This window comes from Malaya genurostris, chromosome 2 (genome assembly GCF_030247185.1).
Source record: "Malaya genurostris strain Urasoe2022 chromosome 2, Malgen_1.1, whole genome shotgun sequence".
Lineage (NCBI taxonomy): Eukaryota > Metazoa > Arthropoda > Insecta > Diptera > Culicidae > Malaya > Malaya genurostris.
In genome coordinates this window covers 219,215,179-219,241,720 of record NC_080571.1, presented here as the reverse complement: position 1 = coordinate 219,241,720, position 26,542 = coordinate 219,215,179, and the positions used below count along the sequence as shown (strand labels likewise).

Sequence of the window (26,542 nt, the reverse complement as noted above, 5' to 3'; positions counted from 1 at the left end):
TTATTGAAGTTCCAAAAGCTCAAACTAAATTCAATTCACCTTTATCTACATCAATATCAACGTTCTTGTGATACTACTATGGAATAGTTGAGGACCTTTAAAAGAAAATTAAACATAGATTCACTGAACAAATCAATCCATTTTCTAAATATTTCTAAGATTCTAGTCCTCAGAAACCAGTTTCAACTCTCAAAAAGGAACTCAAATACTTCCTGTAAACGGTGAATAAGATCAAAGTCGACAATTCTTCCAATCTTGCGAGTCCTTTTGACATCTCACAGAAAAATATGAGCATAACACAAGTATTGCCTAAAGATGACATTACTGAGACAAATTATGATGAAACTCAAAAACATGAAGGCTCCTAAAAATGTTCAATAATTTTATTAAAAATTTTCCCTATGTTACCCTTCGATTTTGCTATAAATTTTGCAAGTGTGTTCAATACTTATTCAAAAATTTAATAAAAATCAAACAGAAGCATCCAAATTATCCTTATTTTTCAAAATGAGCTTTCATTATGCTGTTATTGATAACAACTAAAAAAAATTTGATGCTTCCTGTTTTATTTTAAACTGCCTGCAAGCCTCTAAAAATCGTTGGACGAGACATGGGGTGTTGGCCCAATTTCCAATGGACAATAAGTTATTCCAACACTTGTACTGAACATTTCGCTCAAACGCAAACTTGGGTATTGTCTCCTACTTTTGAATTGTTGAAAAAAAATCATTATGCTAACAACTGTTACTCATAGGTGAGCTAGTAATATTTTTCCCGGTTTGCATTTTTGATATTCAAGCAACATTGGTTTACAGATGTTAACTTGCATTCCAATCTGTCATTGGACAAAACATGTGCGGTCGCGAAAAATCCAGGGTAGTCAAACAGGTGGATCTCGAAACAGCTAGCTAGCTGGCAGCGGAAGAATAGCAACGCCGTGAACGCAGGGAAAATGATTTCAAGCGCAATCCAAACCTTTCGATCCGGAATGTTTCAAAGAAGGGGACTTCGTCCGTCTGGTTCATCTAACGGACTATGAAGCGGACCAAAATTCATGTCTTTAAGGTAACGAAGAGGTCAACCGAACCGATACAGAATACCAAGCCAGCCAAATTGCATGGCAATGGACGACGATGCGAACATAAAAGAGAACGCCAAGCAGATCTCTGGCTAGGAGTTTTTTTATCGATAAGTCCCGTTGAGCATGTTGAGAAGTTTCGGAAGATGAAGGTCGGCAAATTCGCCATGAAATACTTGGTGTAGCAGGCGATTTGAAGGTGCTGTAAATGCAGCTAGCCATCATAACGGTTGGCACCATCAAGGAACAAATATAGATAGAATAATGTCTCCAAAAGCGCCTGTTACCGCCTTCCTCCGATCCCATAAAAGTGACACTCATTTGGCCGGATCTGGCATCGTGCCATTACACGAATCCGCTGATGGAGTTGTACGAAGGCCAACCCACCAAACTCGCCAGAATCTCTCCCATTAGAAAACTTTCGAGCGATTGTGGAGGGCAAGCTCCGAAAAACAGGAGAGGCCTTCAGAAACGGAAAGGATTTGAAGAGTTGATGAAAGTGTTGAGGAAAGATGACGCAAGTGTTGCACAGGATTTGACGGGAAAATCCAAGATGCCGTTCAAGATTTAGCCTAGGATGGGGGTTAAATAAACCAACTTTGAAAAAACATAGCTAAAATATGTTCATTTATTTACTGAGGGTTTTGTGATCACTTTGGTCTGTTCCATTTCTTTCCAATACAGTCTTGAAGTGGAAACGATATCAACCTTTATGACGAATCCATACTTCAGTATCTATTTTCGGATAGTCCCGTAAACATAATCATCTCCAATGGTTGCATATTGCACATCATTATTCGAAATAATTTCGGAATTTATCATGAAGCGGCAACTCAATTATCAAAGAACACGTTACAAAAAAAAGCTGGATAATTGTCATCCAAAGTTTGCAGCATCGTCCAAACAAATGAATTTGAAATACAATGGAATCAGCAGGAATAAAAAAAATCCATCACAATTCAATCGTAGCCGAGATGGAGTCACCCGATCCGTATCAACTTGCAGTCATTATCTGACGTTTCCCCGTGCACTATTTCACAAGCCGTCGATGGGGGAAAATTTTTACCAAGATTCTTTTGCTACGGTGGAAAACTCTTCCAGGCCACCGAATGTGACGAACGATCTGCAGGAACACTTGAGACAAGCACCATTATGAACGTTCTAGTTTTTCTTTGCTTTCGCTCTGTTCTGCATCCATGGAAAAATTCAAATGAACATGAGGCATTCCCAGGCATATTTCATTACGAAATTTCTCTCATTTCGCCAGCAACATTGAGCTGCTCCGAAACTGGATGGTTCTCGGCAAGTGATCTATTATGACGAAAAAAGAACGAAGGTTCATAACGATACCAATTTTTTTTTCGATCGGAAAATCTGTTATTGCAGCCTAGTAAGTGGAAAACTGCTGGATCTGGAAGCTGGAAGGTTGAGGAAAGGTGGATAACATCGTTCATTGGCATGTTGATGAAAGTATCAGCATCATGGTTGATTGAGTCTCGGTCGACTGGATGTGGGACTAACATCCATAGTTATAAGCGAAAAGTCATAAAACAGTCAGCTGTCGGTGGGCACGCAGCGAAGGGTGGTTACCCGCATCGACGAAAAACTGTTCGGATGTTGGTTCGCCAAAAAAACAGGTGCCACCCTATTGAAACATTGGCGATATATAATGCCCAAAAACAATCGAGTTTTTTCTTTTATAAATATCGGAGCAAACAGAGCCGACGCGGCACTCCAAAATTGATACTGAAACCACTCCTATTTATTAATAAATATAAATAGTTTTAGATAGTTGTCTGTTTTCCTTCGTGACCGCATATGCAATACACTGCGGCACGCGGTTCGCTATCAATTAACATTAATCGGTTAAGTGATTCTTGGCAAAGCACCAAACCACGGCAGTTGTGAATACGAACGGTTTTTGTGTGGAACAGCGGAAACTTTTCATTCTGTTTTGTTAGACTAGAACTCGAAATGCTCATTGACAACCGAAACTACGTTCAGTCGTATAGTCACTCGAGCTATAGCGAATGTTTGTTCGACGAATTGTTTATTTTTCATGTGAAAAGTTTCAGGAACATTGAGCTTTCATCGGTAAAAAAATAGCTTTGTAGCCGCAGTCAACGTCGACGTGATCGAACATGTGGTAATGACTAAATTGTTGAAATTTGAAGTTGAACATTCCGATTAGTTTTCCTGTACCTATTATTCCGGCAAGAGCGTCTTGCCGTTTTAAAACAGTCAGGGTACATGAAAATTTAAACAAATTCAACCAAAAATCCCGAAATTTTTCAGTACGCAGAAAGGTAATCAAGTTTCAAATGTTGAAGAGTCGGTTATTTTTCAAGCGATATTCGAAAGTTTTGTAACTACCATTACGAAATAAACTCATGAACAGTTTCATACAAGTTGGTCAATCATTTTCAATAAACAAAACAAATGAAACAGTCGATGTTAAATAATCTCAAAACATTAACGACATTAGTATCACTGAATTAGTCCCGTATGCAAATAACACTTGTTTAATCCACCAAGTGGTGTAATGATGCCTTTCTCATAATGAAAGAAGAAGAAACTTTCTTTGGGTATGAACTAACATAACCTTTTCAATTTGTAAACCGTTATTTATTTATTTTCTTCATTTGAAGTTACTAAGAATAAATGAATAAACACACTTTACTATATAGATCTGGAACCGGAAGTCGGACCAGGATGAAACTCAACAGCAATCTATTAGACTATAGGACCTTTTATTTGAGCCCGTTTGTGGAAATCGATCAAATTATCTCCAAGAAAATTGAGTGAGCCTCGTTTAAGAGTTTTTGAACATTTTTTTCCGATGCTTCTGCAATCGGGAACTTGGAACCAGGATAACCGAAATCGGTTTGTTTAGTTTGAGTTTAGGTGAGAGTTTAAGTTAAATTTAGAAGAATCTTATCCTTTTTTGTATCGTCGCTCTTAATGACGGTGTGCAATTTTAAACCCCCCCTTTACTTTATGAAAGTATGATGAAATTCAATAGCAACCTATGAGACTATGATATTTTTTCTTTTATGAGTGACATCATTTGACACATACTCATACACCTACACACAGACACATACATTGCTCAGCTCGAGGAACTGTGTCGAATGATATAGAACACTTAAACCTCTGGGCCAATTTTCACTAGTCAATTTTTCAAGTGATTGCATAAACTTTCTATATGAGAAAGGCAATAAGTGTACTTTAATAGAGAAGGATTGTTATCAAGATTTCGTAATAACACTAATAAGTAGGTAAAAATTGAATAAAAGATTTACAAATTTACATAATTTACATTTTTTCACCTGAAAAATATAGATTTAAATGTGGCAAACATGTTCACTTTGAGAGAATTACCAAAGCTTCTTTAGTACCAGCACGTATCGAGGTGTACCGGTTTTGCATCGTCATTTTGAATAACGGTTTTAATGTTTTGACACTCATCGCCATATAATTTCGGAACCGGAAGTCGGATCTGGATGAAATTGCACAGTATATTAAAAAACAATAAGAGCTTCAATTAGAATCATTATTCATGCAAATCGGTTTATCCGTTGTTGAGAAATCAAAGTGAGTTCCGTTTTTGAAAAAAAAACTTTCACTATTATCGGTGCTTTCGTACCCGGTGCGGAAACCGGGGACTAGTAGTTCCAAAGTAGTTATATATATTACCAACTAACAAGATCTGCCAACTGGATGAATTTAGCAGTAAGTATTATTAAAATATGCACCTCGTTTCACCATCGCTTGTGAAAATATACTCATGAAATTGAAAATATTCACTAATCGCACTGAAATACCGCAACCGGAACTCGGACTGTTCGGGGAATTTGAAAAAGTTTCAACACCTTTTATTTGGTTCTTAGTTTGTGAAAATCGGTTGAGAAATTTCCGAGAAAAATGATGGCGCATTTTTTCATAAATTTGCACATATTTCCTTGTAATTTCGGAACCGAAAGTCGGATCCAAATGAAATTCAAGAAAGTTGTATAAAACCGTAAGACGTTTCATTTGAATCTGTGTTTGAGAAAATCGGTTCAGCCATCTGTGACAAACGTGTGTGATTATTTTATTCTTTTTTTGTGCATATCACCCTGTAATCCCGGAACCGGAAGTTGGATCGGAATAAAATTAATAGCAGTCTATGAGACCATAAGGCCTTTCATTTGAATCTGAATTTGTCAAAACCGGTTCAGCCATCTCTGAGAAAATCGAGTGACATTATTTGTCACATACATACATACATACATATATACACATACACACATTTTATGATCTCGACTAACTGAGTTGAATGGTATATGACGCTCGGCCCTCCGAGCCTCGGTTGTAAAGTCGGTTTCCACAGCGATTGCATAGCCCTTTTATATGAGAAAGGCAAAATACAGGTGGGTAATGTCAGAGACATAACTGGATGTCGTGAGTACGAAAAAAACTGGCTTACTCTAAGTTGCTCAAATTCTCAATTTTTGTCTCCAATACCCGATCAACAGAGCATAACAGGATTCTATCAAAATTATATGTGATTTTAATATTTATATCTCATTATGTTATAAGTATGATTACAAATCAGAAGCAAACATTCAGATTTTATTAAGATTATAGCAAGTCCAGATATTATATTAAGGGCCGTTATATTTCAGGTAAAACTATACTAGAGAATTGAAAAAAAAAAGAGTTCAAACATTTTTCGATCCTGTGTTTGACTTTTAACCCGAAAATGCTATGCTTCAATAAAGAGCAGTAACAAACATTTTTTCCAATTTCGCATACCTGAAGATGCTTTTGAAAACAATAATTTGATATTTGATTTTGAAATGACAGCCTAAATTTTAAATTTGAGAACGTTCCTAAGTAATTCCTACTTTAATTGTGTAAAGTTTTTATTCAAATATTAATTTTAAACTGAAAATAAATATTTTTCAAGATGATTTTGCGACTAAAAAATATTGAAAATAGTGATATAGCATTCGACTCAGTTCCTTGAATCCGCAATGTTTCCTAAGAGATGATTTTCACAAGCTTGGAGTAAAATAAATGCTTAAATTCTTTAATTTTATCGGTGGCCGATTTTTGTTTCCGCAAACACAGAGTGATAAGTGTTAAAAATTTCAAAACGTCTTCAAAAGTGACGCTGCAATAAACGGAAAACAAAATCTGAACTGAGCTTAAAAACAAAATCTAAACTCAGCTCAAAACTTTCTCGATTTATACAGGGTCCGGCACTCGAAGTGTAACCAATTAAAAAGGCCATAAATTCAGTTTGGAAAATTACTTTTACTCAATTCAAAGTACAAAATGTGTAAAAATAATACAAAATTCAGAATCAATTCACTTTTGCTCGATATGACCACCTTTTGCCTTGACTTGATGACTTGAGAGAGCGAAGGAGTTGCTTCGTTTGGCCGAAAGCGGTCAATTTCCGAACATTGTATTTTCTGACGAGAAAATTTTTCCAATTGAGCAATTCGTAAACTCTCAAAACGATAGGGTTTACTTGACCGACCGTTCATACGAGAATTTGAGTCATCGATTGGCCACCAGGAGGCAGCACCCGCAACAGATAATGGTTTGGGCCGCTGTAACAGCAGATGGGCGCTCTCCAATCGTTTTCATCGAGCCTGGCGTCAAGGTAAATGCGACATATTATCGGGAAAGTATTCTGGAGGTTGCTTTGAAGCCGTGGGCAGACAAACATTTCGGTGGCAGACCATGGACGTTTCAGCAGGACTCGGCACCGTCTCACAAAGCTCGAGTGAACCAAGAATGGCTGAAAAACAACGTTCCGAACTTCATCACGTCCACACAATGGCTCTCGAATTCACCAGATGCGAATCCAATGGATTATTCTCTTTGGGCCATTTTGAAGAGCAAAGTCCGAACTAAAAGATACACCAGTCTCGAGGCGCTGAAAAAAGTTATTGTCCGCGAGTGGGCCAAAATACCTGCAAGTCACATTCGGCCAAACGAAGCAACTCCTTCGCTCTCTCAAATCATCAAGTCAAGGCATGGGGTGGTCATATCGAGCAAAAGTGAATTGATTCTGAATTTTGTATTATTTTTACACATTTTGTACTTTGAATTAAGAAAAAGTAATTTTCCAAACTGAATTTATGGCCTTTTTAATTGGTTACACTTCGAGTGCCGGACCCTGTAGGTTCACATGTCCGATGCAATCGTAGCGTATGTAACATTATTTGTCAACTCGCTTAACTGTTCATGTTTTTTAACGTAAATCAAATCGACTTAAGGTATGCAATTTCATCTTACTTCGCGAATTCTATTTTTAGATTTGCACGATAAAGCCTTTCCCCCCAAAAAATGGGTAATAACAGCTGAAAAGTCTTACTAAAGTTGTAACAAATTTATATATAATATTGATATTTACATATCAAGGTTTGTAACAATTTTGTTATCACCTAGGTTAAATTGAGTTATAATTTTTGTTATTTCAACTATTAACGAGGCCAAGATTATGACTATTTTAGATAGAAAAAACGAAACAAGACCAGTGCCTTGTGCATTGAACCGCCAACCCGGGCCTCCTTCGGGTACACAAAAATCCTAATCCACGATTTGATTAGCAGGGCTTAATTTTCCAATTTTATTTGGAATAACGCGATTTTCACTTTCATTTACGCGATAACTGATTTTACATAATGAAGGAAAATTTGAAAAAGTTGTTCATAACACTCAGATAAATGGACTGGTGATACTACGCAAATTTGACTTAGGATACCTTAATAAAATACTCAAACTCGTTTTCATAAGAACCATATGAATTTCATTCCACTTGTATGATTTCCATAGCCGAAAAATAAGGCACAGTTCGGACATGCTGTGTATTTCACTGGGTCGCCTTATGATTTTTATATCCATCTCTAATATGAATAAATAATAAGGCAAATCTAGAAATAATAACGCAAATGGCTAGCGTTATACTTGACCGACAAAAGCTTCTGTGATCTATCTGGATATTTTAAAGGTACTTTTACTACAATTAAATTAAAACAACTTTTTTTTTATTTTTTTTTTTTTATTTGAATCAACAGACATAATTTAGTCCAAATGATTATTTCTTAGTATATATAAAAAATTAGATCGTATGGCACGGCGTGGCAGATGGAAATCAAATCCTGATGAAACTCTGTTGAAGAACCGCTGCATTCCTGTAATAGCACCGTTAATTCCATAATTAGTGCGACGAAATGGTAAGCGAAGGAACAAACTGTTACGAAGAACACGTGATCGAACGTTGAGGTTGATTTCGCTAAGAAGTGCGGGGCAATCGATCCTATCAGTTAAAATATCAGATATTGTCATTGCTCGTGATAAATCACGTCGAACATGCAGTGTGTCAATTCCAATTAACATCGCTCGACTTTCATAACTCGGGAGCTGTTGAGGATTATTCCAAGGCAGCCGGCGCAGTGCAAAGCGAATAAATCTGCGTTGCATCGATTCGATCCGATTGACACCGTTGAGGTAGTAAGGGTTCCATACCACTGAGCAATATTCAAGAATAGAGCGTACTAGCGAACAGTAAACAGTTTTCAGGCAGTAAATATCATTGAAATTTTTGGTTATCCGTATTACAAATCCCAAGCATCGGGAAGCGTTTGCAACTATGTAGCTAACATGTTGCTTAAACGTCAGTTGCTCATCGAGGAATATGCCAAGATCTTTCACACATGTCGTCCTTTCAATTGGAGTGTCACCAATGCAGTATTCAAATCGAACTGGATTTTTCGTTCGCATGAATGTTATGATCGAACATTTCTGGGGATTTAGAATCATTCGATTGATCTCACACCAGTCAGCAAAAATTAACAGTTGGCGTTGCAGGAATACAGCATCATCTATTTTCCGGATTATGTTATACATTTTTAGATCATCAGCAAATGAAAGCCGCGGACCTTCCAGGACAAAATTCACATCGTTAAAGTACAGCAAGAATATCAGTGGTCCTAGATGACTGCCTTGTGGAATTCCGGAGGAAGCGCAAAACTCATCAGATACACAGTCACCGATTCTTACGGCAAGACGTCGATCGCTTAGGTATGAATTAATCCAGCGAAGTACGTTCGAGCCAAAACCGAGTTTGTCTAGTTTAGCAATGGCGATAGCGTGATTTATTTTATCGAAGGCTGCCGACAGATCCGTGTAAATGACGTCTGTTTGATAACCAACGGACATAGAATTTGTAACATAATTCGTAAGCGAAAGCAGATTTGTAGCAGTAGAACGTTTTGGCATAAATCCATGCTGAGTGTGTACAATATACTGCTTACAATGGTTGAAAATTGGCTCAAGAACGATCTTTTCAAAAAGCTTTGGAATGGCGCTGAGAAATGCAATCCCACGGTAGTTGTCAACTAGTTTTTTATTTCCTTTTTTATGAACTGGAAACATAAAAGAGGACTTCCACAGATCGGGAAATATTCCGGCAGTTAGCGATTTGAAAAACAAAGACGTAAGAGGTGCTGCTAAGCTAGCAGAGCATTTTCGCAGAACAATCGCCGGTATACCATCTGGTGCTAGCCTTTGTTTTACGGATTGCCAACAGAACAGTGTTTTCATCCAAATTGATCGCATTTAAGGACTGATAAAGAAATGGCACATTTTGCACCGCAAGGGATACTTGATGCGGTAACAATTTTTCATCAGAAAAAACACTAGCAAACTTCTGAGAAAATAGCTGACAAATCTCCTGCGGACTTGAACCTGTGAATTCTCCGTAACGCATTGACGAAGGTAGCTCAGATTCTTTCCTTTGCTCGTTGACATAGCTCCAGAATTTTTTGGGATCCGACTTTAGTTTACGTTGTACGTTCCGCAAATAATTATCGTGGCAACGCTTCACGGCCCTCTTGTACGTTCGGTTTATCTGCACATAATTTTGCCGTAAGACAAATCCTCCATGCTTAGAATATTGCTTCAATGCTGCCTGTTTTACTGTTTTTAAACGTCTTAGTTCGGTGGATTGCCAATTCGGTTTGGTTGATTTCCGACTGGATCGCTTAGGCACAAAGCGATCGATAACATAGCTCATAATGTTAGAAAAAGTCTGTACTGCAGCATTGACATCGTCATTGTTAAGAACTTCAGTCCAATTAATAGTAAAAAGAAAATTATTCATGCTATCATAATCAGCTTTATAAAAATTATAGCTGACGGTGTTCGAAACGTCGCAGTACGTTTTATTTTCTGAATCAAGCACAATATGCAGCGGTGGATGGTGCCTAACCGATTTTACTAGAGGCGAAGGAGCTAGTACAATCTTGGGAGCCTTATCGGAAATACTCGAAAAACAAAGATCAAGTAATCTATTGTTTTCGTTCCTGATAAACGTTCCAATAAACTTGTGATGCCGGCTTGAAAGGTGGATTCCTTGGGATCTGCATACATGAAGCCATCCGTAGTCGCACACCATTTCAGGCTTGAGAAGTTAAAATCTCCTACAATCAAAATTTCGTCGATGGGTGCTGCGAGAGTCGAAATTTGTTCTAACGATTCATTGTGCGCGTTGATTACACTCAAGTCGTATGTCCGATCCGGAGGCAGGTAGATCACACAGAGAAATAGCTTATATCCAGTCAATTTAATTGCTACCCACACATGTTCGACACAGTCGTCAGATGAATATTCCACCCGTTCAGCTTCTAAACGTTGGTGAACTGCAACAAGCACCCCGCCACCTGTAGCTTTAGTACTGTTGCTAGAGTTACGATCCGTACGAAAAACATTATAACTCGATCCAAATACTTGCGCCGAAAATGTATTGTCATTGAGCCATGTTTCCGTGATAGCGATAATATCGTAACACTCGTCCGTACAAGCTAACAGGTAGCTATCAATGAGTGAGTTCATACCGCCGACATTCTGATAATAAATCTGAATGGATGAACGACGACACTTTGAAGGTCGCGATGATGTACTGTAAGCGGAGATCGAGTCAATCTAGTCGATTCGAGGCATTTTTGGATCGTTCGGGCCCCAAAAATCCTGACGGCGTTGGCGGTTATCAAAAGCACGAAAGTAAATCCCTTTCGGCCAAATAGAAGAATCTAAGGCTATATCGCTTAACTTCATGTCTACTCCTACTTTGAAGGACACAAACGCTAATGTTTTCAAATCGGTTTCCTTTTTGACGAGCTTTTTAACAACCGGCTGTGATTCGGGTAAACACTTTTCAACAAGCGCTATAACATCACCTTCAGAGACTTGAGGGGCAATACGGGAAAGGTAAATCCAAAACTTATCAGCTGCTTTTTTTTTTTTTTTTTCATAAATACGTTTATTTCTTAAGGCAGTTTACATAAGTTTTTCTTCGCCGTAGCATCACTTTTACATCAGCTGCTTTTGGTACTGTTTCAAATGTTGCTGGTAAGTTATCTAATTGTCTCGTTCCTCCAATAAGCATGGGGTTTTCCGTGAGAGAATCGTTGGACATTTCACGAGGACGTTTCTTGTTGGGTAGAGGCGAGCATTGTTTTGACGATTGATTAGTTAACGTTTCCGATACTCTTTGAATTAGGTTATTGGTTTTACTTAGCTCATCCTGTACGTTTTTAAAGCAATTGTTAAAGCATTCCGAGATCGTGCGTGCAACATTTTCGACAACAGCAGGGGTTGCATCATGAGCCTTGAATTGGTTTACCGTAACAATGCAGTCATCGCAAAACCAAAGCAAGTTGGTCTGCCCATTGACAAAGTCCAAATTAGAACGAACCCAGCCAAAACATTTCATATGAGCCACTCGCTCGCAATAGTGACATTTGACTATATTGAGATTTTTTATCGGCTCTGAACAGTGGTAGCAACAGGCATCCATACCAAGGCTTGCTAGCAAAACGGGTCGACTGCGTGCGTGAGCAGTTTATAACAGCAGAAGCAACAACAACAACAATGTACACAAGATGCACGGCACAATAACTAGTTGATCAACAACAAACTAGCAATTTTATTACTGATCTTCACACTTGTTCGAATACTGACTCTACTGTTAACAATTGTGCGACAGTAATGTGTGCATTTAAACCATCCGAAAAACAAAAAATCACAAAATTTGTTCACTGATACAACGAGTAAACAACTTGAAACGGTGCAGTGCTGCCAAAAAAACATTGTTATAGTAAAAAATAACTACAGGTGCAGAAATCAAAACAATTCACTTGAAACTATATGAAAGCAAGTTTATCGCAACAATCAATAGTGGTGCGAAACCGAAAGTTGAGGTAAGGTAATTATGGTCCTTGGAGAAACATTGGCACAAACGAAACGTAAGTGTTATAATACACTTTCGAACTAATGATGTACATTATTACTGTTAGTTTCTTCATTTCGCAGGGTATAGTAAATGCGACAATTGTTACCCTCGAGCCTGAAAAAAAGTTTTTCCAATTCGGTACCGGTGTTCTTCGGTCTACGTTTTCTGACTCGATAGAAAATTTTGCTGAAAATTTCATTGCTCCGATTATTTAGTAAATTATTTGCTTCTGATTATCTTTTATTTCATGATAATAATAAATGTTCAACAATTCATAAACAATGTTCTTTGAAATCCAAATGAAAATTATAAAGTTTGTAAGATAAAATGGTGAGTGGCATAAAAAAGATAGGTTGATAATCATTAGTTTCATCATAACATTCCATAATGCCACCCAATGAAAAAAATAATTCATACGGAGAGTTGGCATCACTGGGACTACGTTGCGGTACCTAAGTGTTGCTTTCAAAAAAGTCTAATTTCAGTGCGTGAGCGGAAGAAAAGCAACTCTTGCGCTCACGAGGTTGCTTTGCCTCCGCTGTCTTCAACCAAAAGTCGTGTTTTTCAGCAAATCTATATCCTTTTTATGAAGAAAGACAATATCAAGCAGTACTTATGGGGCCTGAAAGAAGCTTTTCAGTGGTAGAAAATAACTTCTTTAATCGGTAATTTACAGGTAACTTTAAAGAGCCGATTATTTAATGTTGAATACTTTTTTTTCTTGAATGCGGAGGATCTGTGGAATAATGAAAAAAATGCATCACGTGAGGGGCGAAAGTCGCACGAATAAAATCGGCAAAATGTGAAAAAAGTATCACAGTCAGTTCATTGGATCTATAAAGAACCGAATAATAAAAATCATTTTGATGCTTTACATTGTTGGTGAAATTTCCCTTGTAGGTGAAATCTTGGGTTCGGAACCAAGATACCGAAACTGGATTCCTAATCTGGATTATGGAATTGGACTCTGTACTTAGAACTGAATGGAATTTGAATTCTTGAACTAAACTCGGAACCTGGACTCTGAAACTGAATTCTGGACCTGCATTCTGGCACTGAGTTATGGGCCTGATTTGGACACTGATTTTTGGACGTAAAACTGAATTCTGAAACTGGATTCCAAAATTAAATTCGGGATTTGCAACTGAATTCTGAGCCTGAAACTAAACTTTGGAACTGACATGAATTCAAGACCTGGTTTCTGGGACTGAGTTCTGGACCAGGAACTGATTTTTGGTTCTAGATTCTAGAACTGAGTTCTGAATCTGGATTTCGGAACGCGGTTCTGGATTTGGACCTGAATTCTGAACCGGAGTTCTAGACCTGGTTTCTGGAACCGACTACAGGACCTGGAAATAGGAATTTAGCTCGGGATTCTGAATCTAGATTTCGAAAATGAGTTCTGGATTTGGAACTGAATTCTGAATTTGAAATCTAGACCTAGTTTCTGGAACCGAGTTCTGACCTTGTTTTTTTTAGTTCTGAACCTGGATTTTGGAATTGAGTTCTGAACCTATGATCTTGGATTCTGAAACTGAACTTTGGACTGGATTCTGGACCTGGATTCGGAACTGAGTTCTGAACCTAGTTTCTAGAACAGAATTCTGTTATTGGATTTTGGAACTGAATTCTTAGCCTGAATTCTGAACCTGAATTTGGAACTTGGATTCTGAACTTGAATACTAGACTTGGTTTCTGGAATCGAATTCCGAACCGGGATTTTGAAACTAACTCTGAACCTGGATTTTGGGACTGAGCTCTGAACATGAAACTGAGTTCTGGACCAGGTTATTGGAACAAAATTAGAGACGTTCATTTTGGAACTAAATTTGGAACCTGGATTCCGGAATTGGGCTCTGGATCTCAAACTGAGTTCTGAACCTGGATTATAGACCTAGGATTTTAGAACTGAATTTTGAGCCAGGATTCCAGAACTGAATTCTGAGAGAGAATTCTGAAAAGTCTTCGAAATGTTGGAACTGAGATCTGGTTCTGTAACTGAATTCTGAATTTGAATTCTAGAGCTAGTTTCTGGAACCGAGTTCTGGACCTGGATTTTAAAATTGTAATTCTGAACCTAGATTTTGAAAGTGAGTTCTGAACCTGAAACTGAATTCTAGACCTGTATTCTGACACTAAGTACGGGATTTGATACTGAATTCTGAATCCTGATTTTAAACAAGGGATTTTGGGCCTGAGTTCTAGGAAACTAAATCTGAACTGGATTTCGAAAATAAGATTTGGATTTGGAACTGAATTTTGCGCATAGATTCTAGAAACGAATTCGAAATTTTGGAACTGAGTTCTGGATCTAAATTCTGCATCTGAATCTGTATTTTGATTCTGAAACAAAACTTTCGACCAAAATTCTGGACCAGAACTACATTTTGGACTTGGATTCTGGAGCTGAATTTTGAACAGAATTCTGTACCTTGATTTTGGAACTGAGTTCTGAACCTGAATTCTGAACTTGAATTCTAGACTTGGTTGCTGAAAACGAATTCTGGATCTGGATTTTGTAACTAAACTCTGAGCCTGGATTTTGGAACTGAGTTTTGAACCTAAAACTTAATTCCGGAAAAAAATTTGTAACGTGGATTTCGAAACTAAATTTGGAACCTGGCTTCCGGAACTGGGTTTTAGATCTAAATCGGATTCTGGACCTGGATTCTGGCATCAAGTTCCGGATTTGGTACTGAATTCTAAACCTGGATTCTGAAATGAATTCGGAATTTGGCAACTGAGTTCTGGATCTGGATCTGAATTCTGAATTTGAATTCTAGACCTAGTTTCTGGAACCATGTTTTGAACCTGGATTTTAATTGAATTCTGAACCTGAAACTGAACTTTGGTCTTGGATTCTGAAACTGAACTTTGGACCAGGATTCTGGACCTGGATTCGGGACTGAATTTTGAATCTGGTTTCTGGAACTGAATTTTGAACCTAGATTCTAGAACAGAATTCTGTACTAGGGGTTTTAGAATTCTGAACTTGGTTTAATGTATCGATTTCTGGTCCTGAATTATGAAACTGAACTTTGAACCAGGATTCTGGGCCTGGATTCGGAACTGGATTTTGAACAGGGTTTCTGGAACTGAATTTTGAACCTGGATTCTGAATCTAGATTACGGAAATGAGTTCTGGATTTGGAACTGAATTCTGAGCCTGGGAACTGAAACTGAATTCTAAACCTGGATTCAGAAATGAATTCAGAATTTTGCAACTGAATTCTGGATCTGTACCTGAATTCTGAATTAGAATAGACCTAGTTTCTGGAACCGAGTTCGGGACTTGAATTTTTGGATACTAAATTCTGAACCTGGATTTTGGAATTGAGTTCTTAATCTGAAACTGAACTTTGGACCAGGACTTTGAACTTGGATTAGGAACTGAATCTTGGACCTGGTTTCTGGAACTGAATTTTGAACCTGGTTTCTGAACTTGAATTTTGGAACTGAATTCTGGACCTAGATTTTATAACTGAGTTTTGAACCTGAAACTGAATTCTGGACCTGGATTTTGGAACTATGTTCGGGAATTGGTACTGAATTCTGAACCTGGATTCTAGACCTAGGATTTTGGAACTGAATTCTGAGCTCGAGTTCTAGGTGCCGAATTCAGAACTGGATTTCGGAAATAAGCTCTGAATTTTTAACTGAATTTTGAACCTGGATTCTAGAACTGAATTCTAAACCAGGATTCTAAATGAATTCGAAATTTTGAAACTAAGTTTTGGACCTGTACCTGAATTCTTAACCTATAACTAAATTCTGGACCTTAAATTGAATTTCAGTACTGACTTCGAGACCTGAATTTAAGTACTGAGTTATGGACCAGGACCTGAGTTTTGGAACTGAAATCTGGACCAGGATTTTTTTTGTTTCGATTATAGGGGGTTCAAACTTAAGGTCATGCTTCTTCGGGTCAGGAAAACTTTCCGACCCTATATTCGGGGTTGGGACTCGAATCCAGGTGGGCTGCATGAAAGGTATCTACTTACCCATCGCGCCACACTCGACCTAGATTCTTTCCAGATTTGGATACCAAACAGTCTTCATTGTAAGAAGCCGCGACAAAGCTCAAACCGCCGAACAGTCAGAAAAATGAGCCATTTGAGCCAATTGGTCTGAATCCTTAATCCTGCTAGATTTTGTATTAATTTGATTCCCATGGTCAAATAAAAACGAAAACTCCAGTCCAGGATTCGAGTTGTAATTCGACTCATTTTTTATCCCAATCTATCGATGCCCGACCCAGAGATACTTAATATAGTCAACAGGTACCTCCTGTAGCGTAAAATCCGTCTAAAAATCACTGCAATCGAGGGCGCCATCAATCGACGACGTTTTCTCGATCAAACGAAATCGAAACGGAAGAAAAATACCACAGAAAGCGAAATCGAAAACGGGGCCATTTTCCAGCTGGAATCGTTTCGTATGATCGCAATCTCTTCTTCATTTATTTACTTTTGAAAAAAAAAATAAAAACTTTTCTTCGCGAATTTCTTAAATTGCTCCAAACGTGTCCGGAACGACCAGAATTAATTGCATAATTCATTTACAACCACTTTCTTTCACTCGACTGCGCTAATTTCTTTTCTCAGCGAAAATCAATTTTCATCATCCGTCAGACGAGAGAGAGAGAGAGAGAGAGAGAGAGAGAGAGAAGAGAAGTGAGGCAGAAGGAATTAGCAAAACGATGCACCCAGCATCCAGCATCAGCAAGATTCAAATCAGAAACGGCTGGCTGGCAATTAACCGGCTCTGCTGAGCACATGTTCGTTCAGCCTGCATTTCTGCATCCAGAGTGGGGTGAAATTTTGCGCGGGTAACCGAAGCAGAAGAACGCTACTAACCGGGACCAATGTCGAGACCACGGACCACGAGCCTGGGGTCTCCATCGGAGCTGCCAGGCGAAACAGCAGAAGGCTGCATCGCAACACAGAAACTAACAACATGTTATGCTCCGAGTTTCATCCTCAAACGGGAAAAAGTTGTTGGGACTCGGGAAAAATCAATACAATTAACCCGCACTGCACCCACCCAGCACAACGCGAGCCGCTTTTGCATCTCGGCGGCGGTCAAACACTGAGAGAGGCATGGGAAAACTCGATTCAAGCTAACTGAAGCTGGGTGAAATTCTACGAGCCAAACATGAAAATATTCATTCTTTGATAAGCCTATATTGCAGTTTATTGTTGTTGGAAAAACTATTTTTTTCTTTTTTGACCTCGAGAAAAGCTCTCGCTGTCGACGTTTGACTGATATGGGAAACGGAAAGTCAAACAACAGCGGAAATTTGAGACTTTGTGTATATTTGAAATTCCTTTGGTTGCAAGGATGCTGGAGATTTCAGCAAAAAGAGAAACAACAATTGTTATAGGAATTCGTATGTAAATTGTAAATTGACCATTGTCGGATCATTTCTTTGTAGTGTTGGTATTTTCGATCAAAACATGAGGATATATGCTAGGTTATGTTGCCCTGACGAAGAAGAATTTTCAGCCCCATGGGGTTGTTCGAGCCATTGATGTGGAACAAGACAACCAAAATTTCTAATGATCTACAATCAAGCAGTTCAATCAATCGCCACACTTTTGAATCCGCAATTGCACGAGAGTCTGCTTATATTGATCTTGATTAGGAACCAACACCGAACATTGTTTGTTTACAATTACATGTAATTACGAAATTACACTAATATCCCAAATGTATGCAAAGGTACAAAGGTACAAAGGTACATACTTGCTATACGATTTTGATATTTAAGCTTCTCTTCGCCAAGCTTGCGTTCAAATTTTGTATGCAAGCAGTTATTTTTATAGCGTTAAGTTTCTCTACCATTTTGCGATGCATTATCAATCGAGTTCATCTTATATAAGTTAGAAATTAATCGCACTCAAAATTTATCCTGGGGTAGTTGTCAATTTATCAGGCGAAATGACATAACATGGAATTTCATTCGAGCTTGCATAACACAAGATCAGAGCATACCAATTAAAGCTTCAAATCGTTTTATGGCACTTTTTGTCTTGCTGTCTAGCAACAACCTACCTCTAGCATGCTGCGCGTAGGACTGAAACGTTATCTATAATTTCGCTTCTATATATAGATTTGCGTGCTTCCAACAGCTTCGCTTTTGCATTGATTGACCAAACAGAGCGATGCTTTCCCTTTGATATATCGCTAACTCCTTCAAAACCGTCGTCTGTGGCAGGATAATCCAGTACGCCGGAGAATTTTAACAGACAAACAGGACACCGCTCGCTACTAATCAAAATTTCGGCCATAGGTATGTAATTGAAAATACATGGCTTGATACATTCAAATCGAAACTTAGAAATATTTCCAATCAAATGATGAAATAATATTAATAATTGATACAAAATAGACTAAGCTGTAAGTGTTTAAAACCTGACCACATTTCTACGCGCATTTTTCCTTGAGTTTCTGATTTGCACCCCTGTATAGAAAATAAAGATGTGTTCCACTTCAAAAAAAATATTGAAATAGATGAATTTTCGTAGCTTAGTTGGCAAAACAATTTCCCCGGTTAGGAACTAGCTACGGGTTCGAGTCCCGTCTCTGCGGCAACCTTTTTGGCGATTTTCGTTACATAGTTGCATTTGCATGTCAATACTTTTAAAATCTGTTTTTCCTGTTAGATACTGATCAAATTCAAGACTGTCACTGATAAATTTAGATCGCAAAAAAGATGGGTGGATAATGTTAGATCAGTGGCAGCTCGTGATAAAATTTACGGGTTGTGCGCTGATTATATCAGTTGTAGCAGTTAGTTATAAGTGAAAACTAAACATTTAGGAATTGATATTCGCTTGTGTTTTTCTATGCAACGAAATATCGATATTCTTTTGGAGCAGCTTTATAGCAAATCTCTCAAGAATGTCATCAATAAAACCGTTGCAACTAAGACAGCCAAGGATGCCAGGTCATATTTTTTAAATTGGTGTTCGAACTAAAAATCAGTCTTAGCACAAAAGAAGGTCTCGCCACTTTCAAACGCTCTGTAGGACACTTTGTTTTCCCTAGTAATTTGAACATTTTAGGGGCTCATTGTCAGTCTGTGATTGTGTATGTGAATTTGTGAAAATCTGTGCAGCACATTCCAAATCTCAGATTAATCTGTGAACGAGTTATCTCTGGAGACAGCAATTTGTTTTCAACTGCCATAAGCATAAGCCACCGCAGCCTCTTCTAAAGGTGTGCGTACAAGTTCTCACAAAGCCAAACGTGACAGGCAGAACCACAAATCTCAGAACTGAGCTGATTAATTCCTTGTTTTCTTGAATCGGTGCAGTAACTCATGTGCACGGAAAAAACACTTACACTGCAAGAAGAGATGCTGGAAATTTTAAGTACATGCGTGTAAACACGCAATTCCCGTGCACAAGGCAAAGTGCTCGAGTTCAGAGCGCCACGTAATGGCCACGGGAATGCGATATGAAAACATCGTTTGGCTGTCATTAACCAGCAAGCATAAGAAGCTTAGGGTGAATCAAAACCGATCATTACTTTATATTCGCCACCATCCGATCTGTTTTCATCGTATAAATTGAGGATCTAAATAATAGTTGAACGCGGATGGGAATGTAATTAATTCCTTGAATTTGATCGGTTGTGCAGTGCACGAGGTGCACATGAGGACGAGACGCCAGTGGAGAAAAAAGTATGCGAAAATTTTCTAGTTAAAATCTATCAGACAGTAAACCTGAATATTTTCACTTCCGAATTACTAATTTCCACAGATAAGTAATTCTAATAGTTCTTTTGTAAACATTTATACCCCTAAAAGGGCTGATTTGTAGAATTTCCACGCTAGTTGTTCACTTTTCGGTGCATTTCGCAATGCAAACGACCAGCAGCTGGATGATACAATCGCTCTTGTTTGAAGCGAAACTCGCACTACGAACGTCCCGCAGCAGAATTGCTTTCTATGCGGATTGATTCAATACTGAATCAAGTTTTGTGAAGGAATTTCTTTTTACGTGATTTGCAACTTTTTCACAAATGGGTGGTCTTAACAGTTGGCAAAATAGCAACATACTGAAATTTGATGTTGATTATTATATTTCGGATTTGCATACTGCAACGAATGACACTATCATAATGCTACACGGAATTCATTTTTGGCTTTCAGGAGGGCGAATTGTTAAATTTTCCAAGCCCTTAAAGGAACTGGTTTGTAGGATTTTCACGGTCGTTGTTTGCTTTTCGATGTGTTTTGCTCCGATGCCAACGACCAGCAGCTGAATGTTGTTGTAATTGCCCTTGTTTGAAACGAAACTCACACTGCGAACGGTGAACAAAAGAAAATCCGTCCCGCAGTCGAACTGAATGCTTGATTCTGTATCTGGAACTGAGTTCTGAACCTGAATTCTTGCTAGTGGAACTAAGCTCTGGACCTGAACCAACTGAAATGATGCACTTGCTTTACTTTCTGCTCAGTCAACTGCGCAGGCTAGAATGAACGAATTATATCAAATGTGAACCTTTTATGCCTTTTATCTAAAAAACCTCTAATTATGAAGAGGTTTTTCAGATAAAAGGCATAAAAGGTTCACATTTGATCAAATTCGTTCATTCTAGCCTGCGCAGTTGACTTAGCAGAAAGTAAAGCAAGTGCATCATTTCAGTGGTATGATAATTCCTTTCTCTAGCCATTCAAACAGTCTTAGGAGCAAGACTCTTTGCAAGCGTATGAGTAGTGTCACCAATGTGTGCGTAAAAACAAATTCCGGCGCTTCTTTTCCTGATTTTTATCAATAAATCTTCCATGGGGTAAAAAATAAACCAATCAGTTCATTCTGCTTAAAATTGCAATTCAAGAAAAGCGAAAATCTTAGTCTAAATCTCTTTCGTTTTCCCTAAAACTGCTCGAGAAAAATTATTTCAGTTTCAGCTTACTTCCACTGACACATTTGATTAGCAACAAACACATTCCTATATGGATTTCCTCTTGCAGAAAAAAATGTGGATTTCCTCTTGGTAAACCCGCAAAATAGAAACCTTTAATTTAACACGCGAAAGGCAATGGATATGGAATGTTGTCGTTAAACTAGTTATTTTTCCGGAAAACTGCTTTTGTTACAGAAAATATTTAGTTTTGTTTATTTTGTGTAGCGCAATCTAATACAAATGCATTAAAGCAGTGCTGCTAACTTTTATTAGAGAATTTCAATTTACATTCATAAAATGTAACCAATTTTCCATTAAACGTTGGTGAAAAATTGATCAAAACACACATACACACAGACATTTTCCAACCTCATCGACGGCTAGGATAACGATTCTCTATTTCATCTCTTTTGTCAGGACGTTACCTCGATCTTTGGCCCTTTCAAAAATATGAAAATAGATGCACAACCGATGAAACACACACATTTAATAGCTTTATGTTGACATACATCGGAATGAAACCAGTGCTGCTAGATTTATCATAATGATTATTTCATCAATATTTAACACGCACTATCTAGTAATATTCGAAGCCGAAACAGTAAATTGAAGAAATTTGAAAATTTGAAATAGTAATCATGATCTGAGACGAATCAATTAGTAAATACTGAGAAACATGACGAACTGTAAAACTTGGGACAAAAATGATTTCTAAATTGGAAACTATCATATATAAAGGGTGATTTTTCAAGAGGTACAGGATTTGATTTTGGAACATTATCCACACCAAATAGTGAATTATTTATGATGAATTGGTAACTCTAGCAATGCTTCTGACTGGTCGTCACTCCAGATGCGGAAACTTTGCTTGTTGACGTTGCCATTCAACCAGAAAAATGAACTGCGTTACTGAACACAATTTTTCGATAAAAATGTGGATCTTCCTCAAACTTTGCCAGCGCCCATTTATGATTATACTATAGACCAAACTGGACAAGTTTTACAATGACACAAGACACGATTCACACGTGATCTGTCAAAAACAGTGTTGCCAAAAATTCTTCGATTCTTGGCAGAATAATCGGAATAGGTTTTTTTGGCCATCTACTTATAATGACTATCGAATGGAGCAGTTTTGAGGCCAGTATACAATTTTTTTACGTTTTTTATTTCGCCCCTCTAAGTGATGGTATAAAATTTTTAGTTCACTTTTCCTATAATTCCGGAGCCGGAAGCCGGATCCGGATGAAATTCAGAAGTTTTGTATAAGACCATTCATTTGAACCTAAGTTTGTAAAAATCGGTCACGCAGTCTCTGAGCAAAGTGAATAAATTTTTACACTAATCTCTCTGTAATTACGAAACCGGAAATGAACAAAACAAAAAACAAAATGAAATTCAGGAGTTTTTTATGGGACCATAAAGCCTTTTTTCAATCTGATTTTTTTTAAATCGATTCAATCATCTCCGAGGAAAGTTAGTTATTTATCATTTTTTTGCACGTTTTATCCCATAATTCCAGAATCGGAAGTCAGATCTAAAATCTAAAAAAACGGAACCGAAAATCAGATCAAAATTCTAAAAAAAATGTTGCACCTACTCTGTGCATTTAATACAAACAACTATCAACGCGGCAGCCTACAAAATCGATAACCGAAATATTTTACAACCTATCGATGCAACCGGATTTCATTTTATTTGATCTTCCGCTATATTAAATCGGTTCCTAGATTCACAGAGACGTAATCAGTTAATTCATACATCAACAACGTAGCTCGATTTAGTCAGCAGTTCCGTCGGTCGAACTCGAAACAAACGATTTCTTCCAAACTCTTCAAATTGCTAGCAAAATCGACGCAAAAATGTATTCTTCGTTCTACAATTTTTTTTATGGAAATGGACACAGATTTGCACATAATGATTTTTGTATCTAGCATAGATTTCTAAAAAAAAACTATCTAGCATCCCTGGTCATACATCATGCATTTAGGGCAGAGATGCCAGGTTCACAGATAAATCTGTTTTTAACAATTTTTTAATATTCTACACAGATTTTAAAAATCTCACAGATTTCTGAAATCGATCACAGACTGTCAATGAGCTCCTAAAAGTCTTCAGTGTTTGATAGTAGGGAAACCTTATTTTTTTGTTTTTGCTCGCAAAAATAGAAATGAGTGGCGAGATCTTGTTTTTTTTTTCACCCAAATTATTCCGGTCCACAACAGCGACGCCAGATAAAAGTAGTGTCATTTTCGTAGATTAGCGTTTTTCTCGGAAGCTCTAGCAGTGGAGTTTTAGCCTTTCTCATATATTTTTTATTTTGCTCGCCAGACAAAACTAGTTCCCGTAGTTTTCGTAGTTAGTATAAATTAAATTTTCCGTAGATTTTATCTACGGATCCGTAGGTCCGTACAAAATCTTCGAATACGTAGATCTACGGAGATTTTCGTAGGTCTGATATCGCTGGACAGCAATGAAGTGTGCACATATTTTGCAGAGATTTTAAACAAAAAATGACCTAGAATCCTTAATCTAGAGACGTCGGATTCTTCAATAATTCAATAATCGAGTATAATTTTCAAACTATTAAATTTAACTCGATCTTCAGGGACATTACCCGATTAATAATTCAATTATTGTTAGATTTTTTGATAATCTTAATAATCGAACACTAGTTTCAAACTAATCTATTAAATATCAGTGGATTATGTGCGTTATTAATCGATTACTTGATCGACATTCCGACATCCCTACGCACATCACCTGAATCTGGTCAACTTTTCCGTGTAGAGCTTCCTAGAGTAGATCTTGACTACAGTTTCCTGTCGTTCACCAAAATTTGAGAAGGCTTAGAACATTTTATCCTACCTGTTTCTCACAGTTTTCTTTTTGCCGCTTTTTCTTTTAGTCAGCCGACTCTTGAACATTGTTAGTATTTTTGAAACAGTTGAATTATAGATTTTCCCAGTGAGTGTTCCAAATTAGTTTTGAGGTTCAACAAAATTTTGTTTTGAAAAAGGAAATCGAACAGACGTTAATGACGCTTTAACCAACCCAATAATAAAAACCTTCCGATTATCCCTTGGACTAATTCGGATTTGGTAGAGTGAATCTACCGACTTTGAAAAAGACGAATTACTAGACTGTTGAAACTACTCTTATGTGAATTAAGCACATACAACCGGATTTCATTATTAGATTTTTAGGTGTATTAAATCGATCCATCAATTCGAATAGACAGAATCAGTTGATTAATACGTCACCCACAACTTAAATCTATTTAGTCGGCAGTTCTGTCGGTGTAAAGTTCGTATAAAAACAAAATAATTGAACAAATCATTAAGTATAATCGATAATACCATATATCGATACCAGAAAATAAAAGATCTGATCAAAATCACCCATAATTGGCAACTCTGCATCACGAACGCGACCAACCTAGCCGACAGATGACGTGATCTGCTGGTGGAAATTCATTCGTACACCTGAGCGCACATTCATCATTTCTCATCAATCAAATCCACCACTATCATCATCGTAATCATCATCATCATTATAACAATCGACTTTATCAATGATTGCCACAATAAATGAAGTTTTGTCATGATCATACCTCCTGCGTGATATCCAGCTCGTGTCTCGCATTCTCGTACAGCGCCTCGAGCTCCTCGCACTTGGACTGCAGCGATTGCTTTTCCTCCAGCAAACCCAGTCCATATTTGGCCGACTGGATGTTTTCGCTGCTGGCCTGATCGAGCTCCCGGTTGAGACGTTCGATCTCCGCCCGCAAATCTTCCAGCTCTATGGGCGCTGCCATCTTTCCCGGATTTTCCAGACGGTTGAAATTTCACCGCAAGATTTTTTTTTTTTTGGTTTCAAATCAGTAACACAATGAAGATGCACTATCACTTCCGGACGATCTCTTCTTTTAGTGCTGCGAGAGAAAAATATTTCCGAATTCATTCAAACCATTCCACAATTGCTTTTTTCTTCTCTGCTTGATTGCGTTATGGTCGTCTAGACGTGGAACTCAAACTGATAATTTACATACCTAACTCGTCACCACTTTCCACGTACACCGTTTAATTGTGCTGATACTGAAATTTTGACAAATGAAACAAAAGAGATCGGTCACTTTTCCGCTGGAGCCATTTATTGCACCGAAAAACACAGAGCCCTAATTTTCACTACCCAACAATCTACTGGTATTTTATCCAGCTCAGCGACACATCATGAAAAGTGCGAGTCTAAACGAAAACTGATAGCTGATGTACCTTGCCCGCCGCGGTGGCTACTGGGAATGAAAATTCCGATTGATGATGAAGGTATGCGATACATACGAGAGCGAAACGAAAAAAAAAACTATGACTGATGGGCTGGCGAAAGTTTTCTTTTCGGATCGGAATCGGTATGAAAATGAAGGAAAATTCACTCACAGAAACGACCAGGAGCTGGGTCAGTTGGACGTCAGAAACGTCATCTAGAATCATTGATGCCAGGAAAAAATTCGCAAAAAAATTAAATGATTGCAAAAAATTATTAAAAACTAATAAAAATTAAAAACTTATAAAAAATTGTCAGTTATCAACAACTAAAATTGACAATAATTGCATTAATTGACGTAATAAAAGTGAAATTAATATTTAAATTCCTCTGATGTGTTCGATGAGTAACTGCAAACAACATTTGATGAACTCATAACCAACAGAATTGATCAAATTTTCAAGAAAATCTTTTCAAGTTATTTATTACTTTTGCACCTGCCATCACTGCTGCAGTGCTTATACGCGGAATGTATTCAGGTCGGGTTACACAGTAGAACAGACAGAGAAAACTCGATGGTTTCAGTTAAAACAAAACAAATGAAAACATTAGATTTTTTTTATCGTGACGTCACAAATGAACAAGCATTCATCCTTGACAGTTCAGCGGTACTGTTTATAAACAAGCTTAAACAAAAATCGAAGAGCACATCTTAAGCAATCATCTTTACACTTTTTTTATTTAATAAATCTCAAAAACAAACCGTATCCAATCGTGAACAAATGTTTTACAATTCTATTTAGGCGATATGGAGCGAAAATGGTCTCATCCAATTTGTCAACAGACAAACACAATAATCTCTGTTTACAGATAGTACTGCTGAACTGTCAAAATGTGTTCATCCGATTGAGGTTTGCAGTGACGGTAAAAATCCTAATACTTTGTTTGATTCGATCAAAAACTTGATTGTTTCAATTCAATCCAAGTTTTTC

The 26,542-nt window shown here is 37.6% G+C and overlaps 1 protein-coding gene across 1 annotated transcript in view; it reads right to left on the bottom strand.

The window, feature by feature from the left end:
• LOC131427642 (protein bicaudal D) overlaps positions 1-25,708 on the bottom strand; it is a 72,940-nt gene extending 47,232 nt beyond the window's left edge. The window contains exon 1 of the mRNA XM_058591024.1: positions 24,901-25,708. Coding sequence (XP_058447007.1) covers positions 24,901-25,104 — 204 coding nt within the window. The 5' untranslated portion in view covers positions 25,105-25,708. The remainder of the gene's footprint in view (positions 1-24,900) is intronic.
• Between the last annotated feature and the right edge of the window lie 834 nt (positions 25,709-26,542).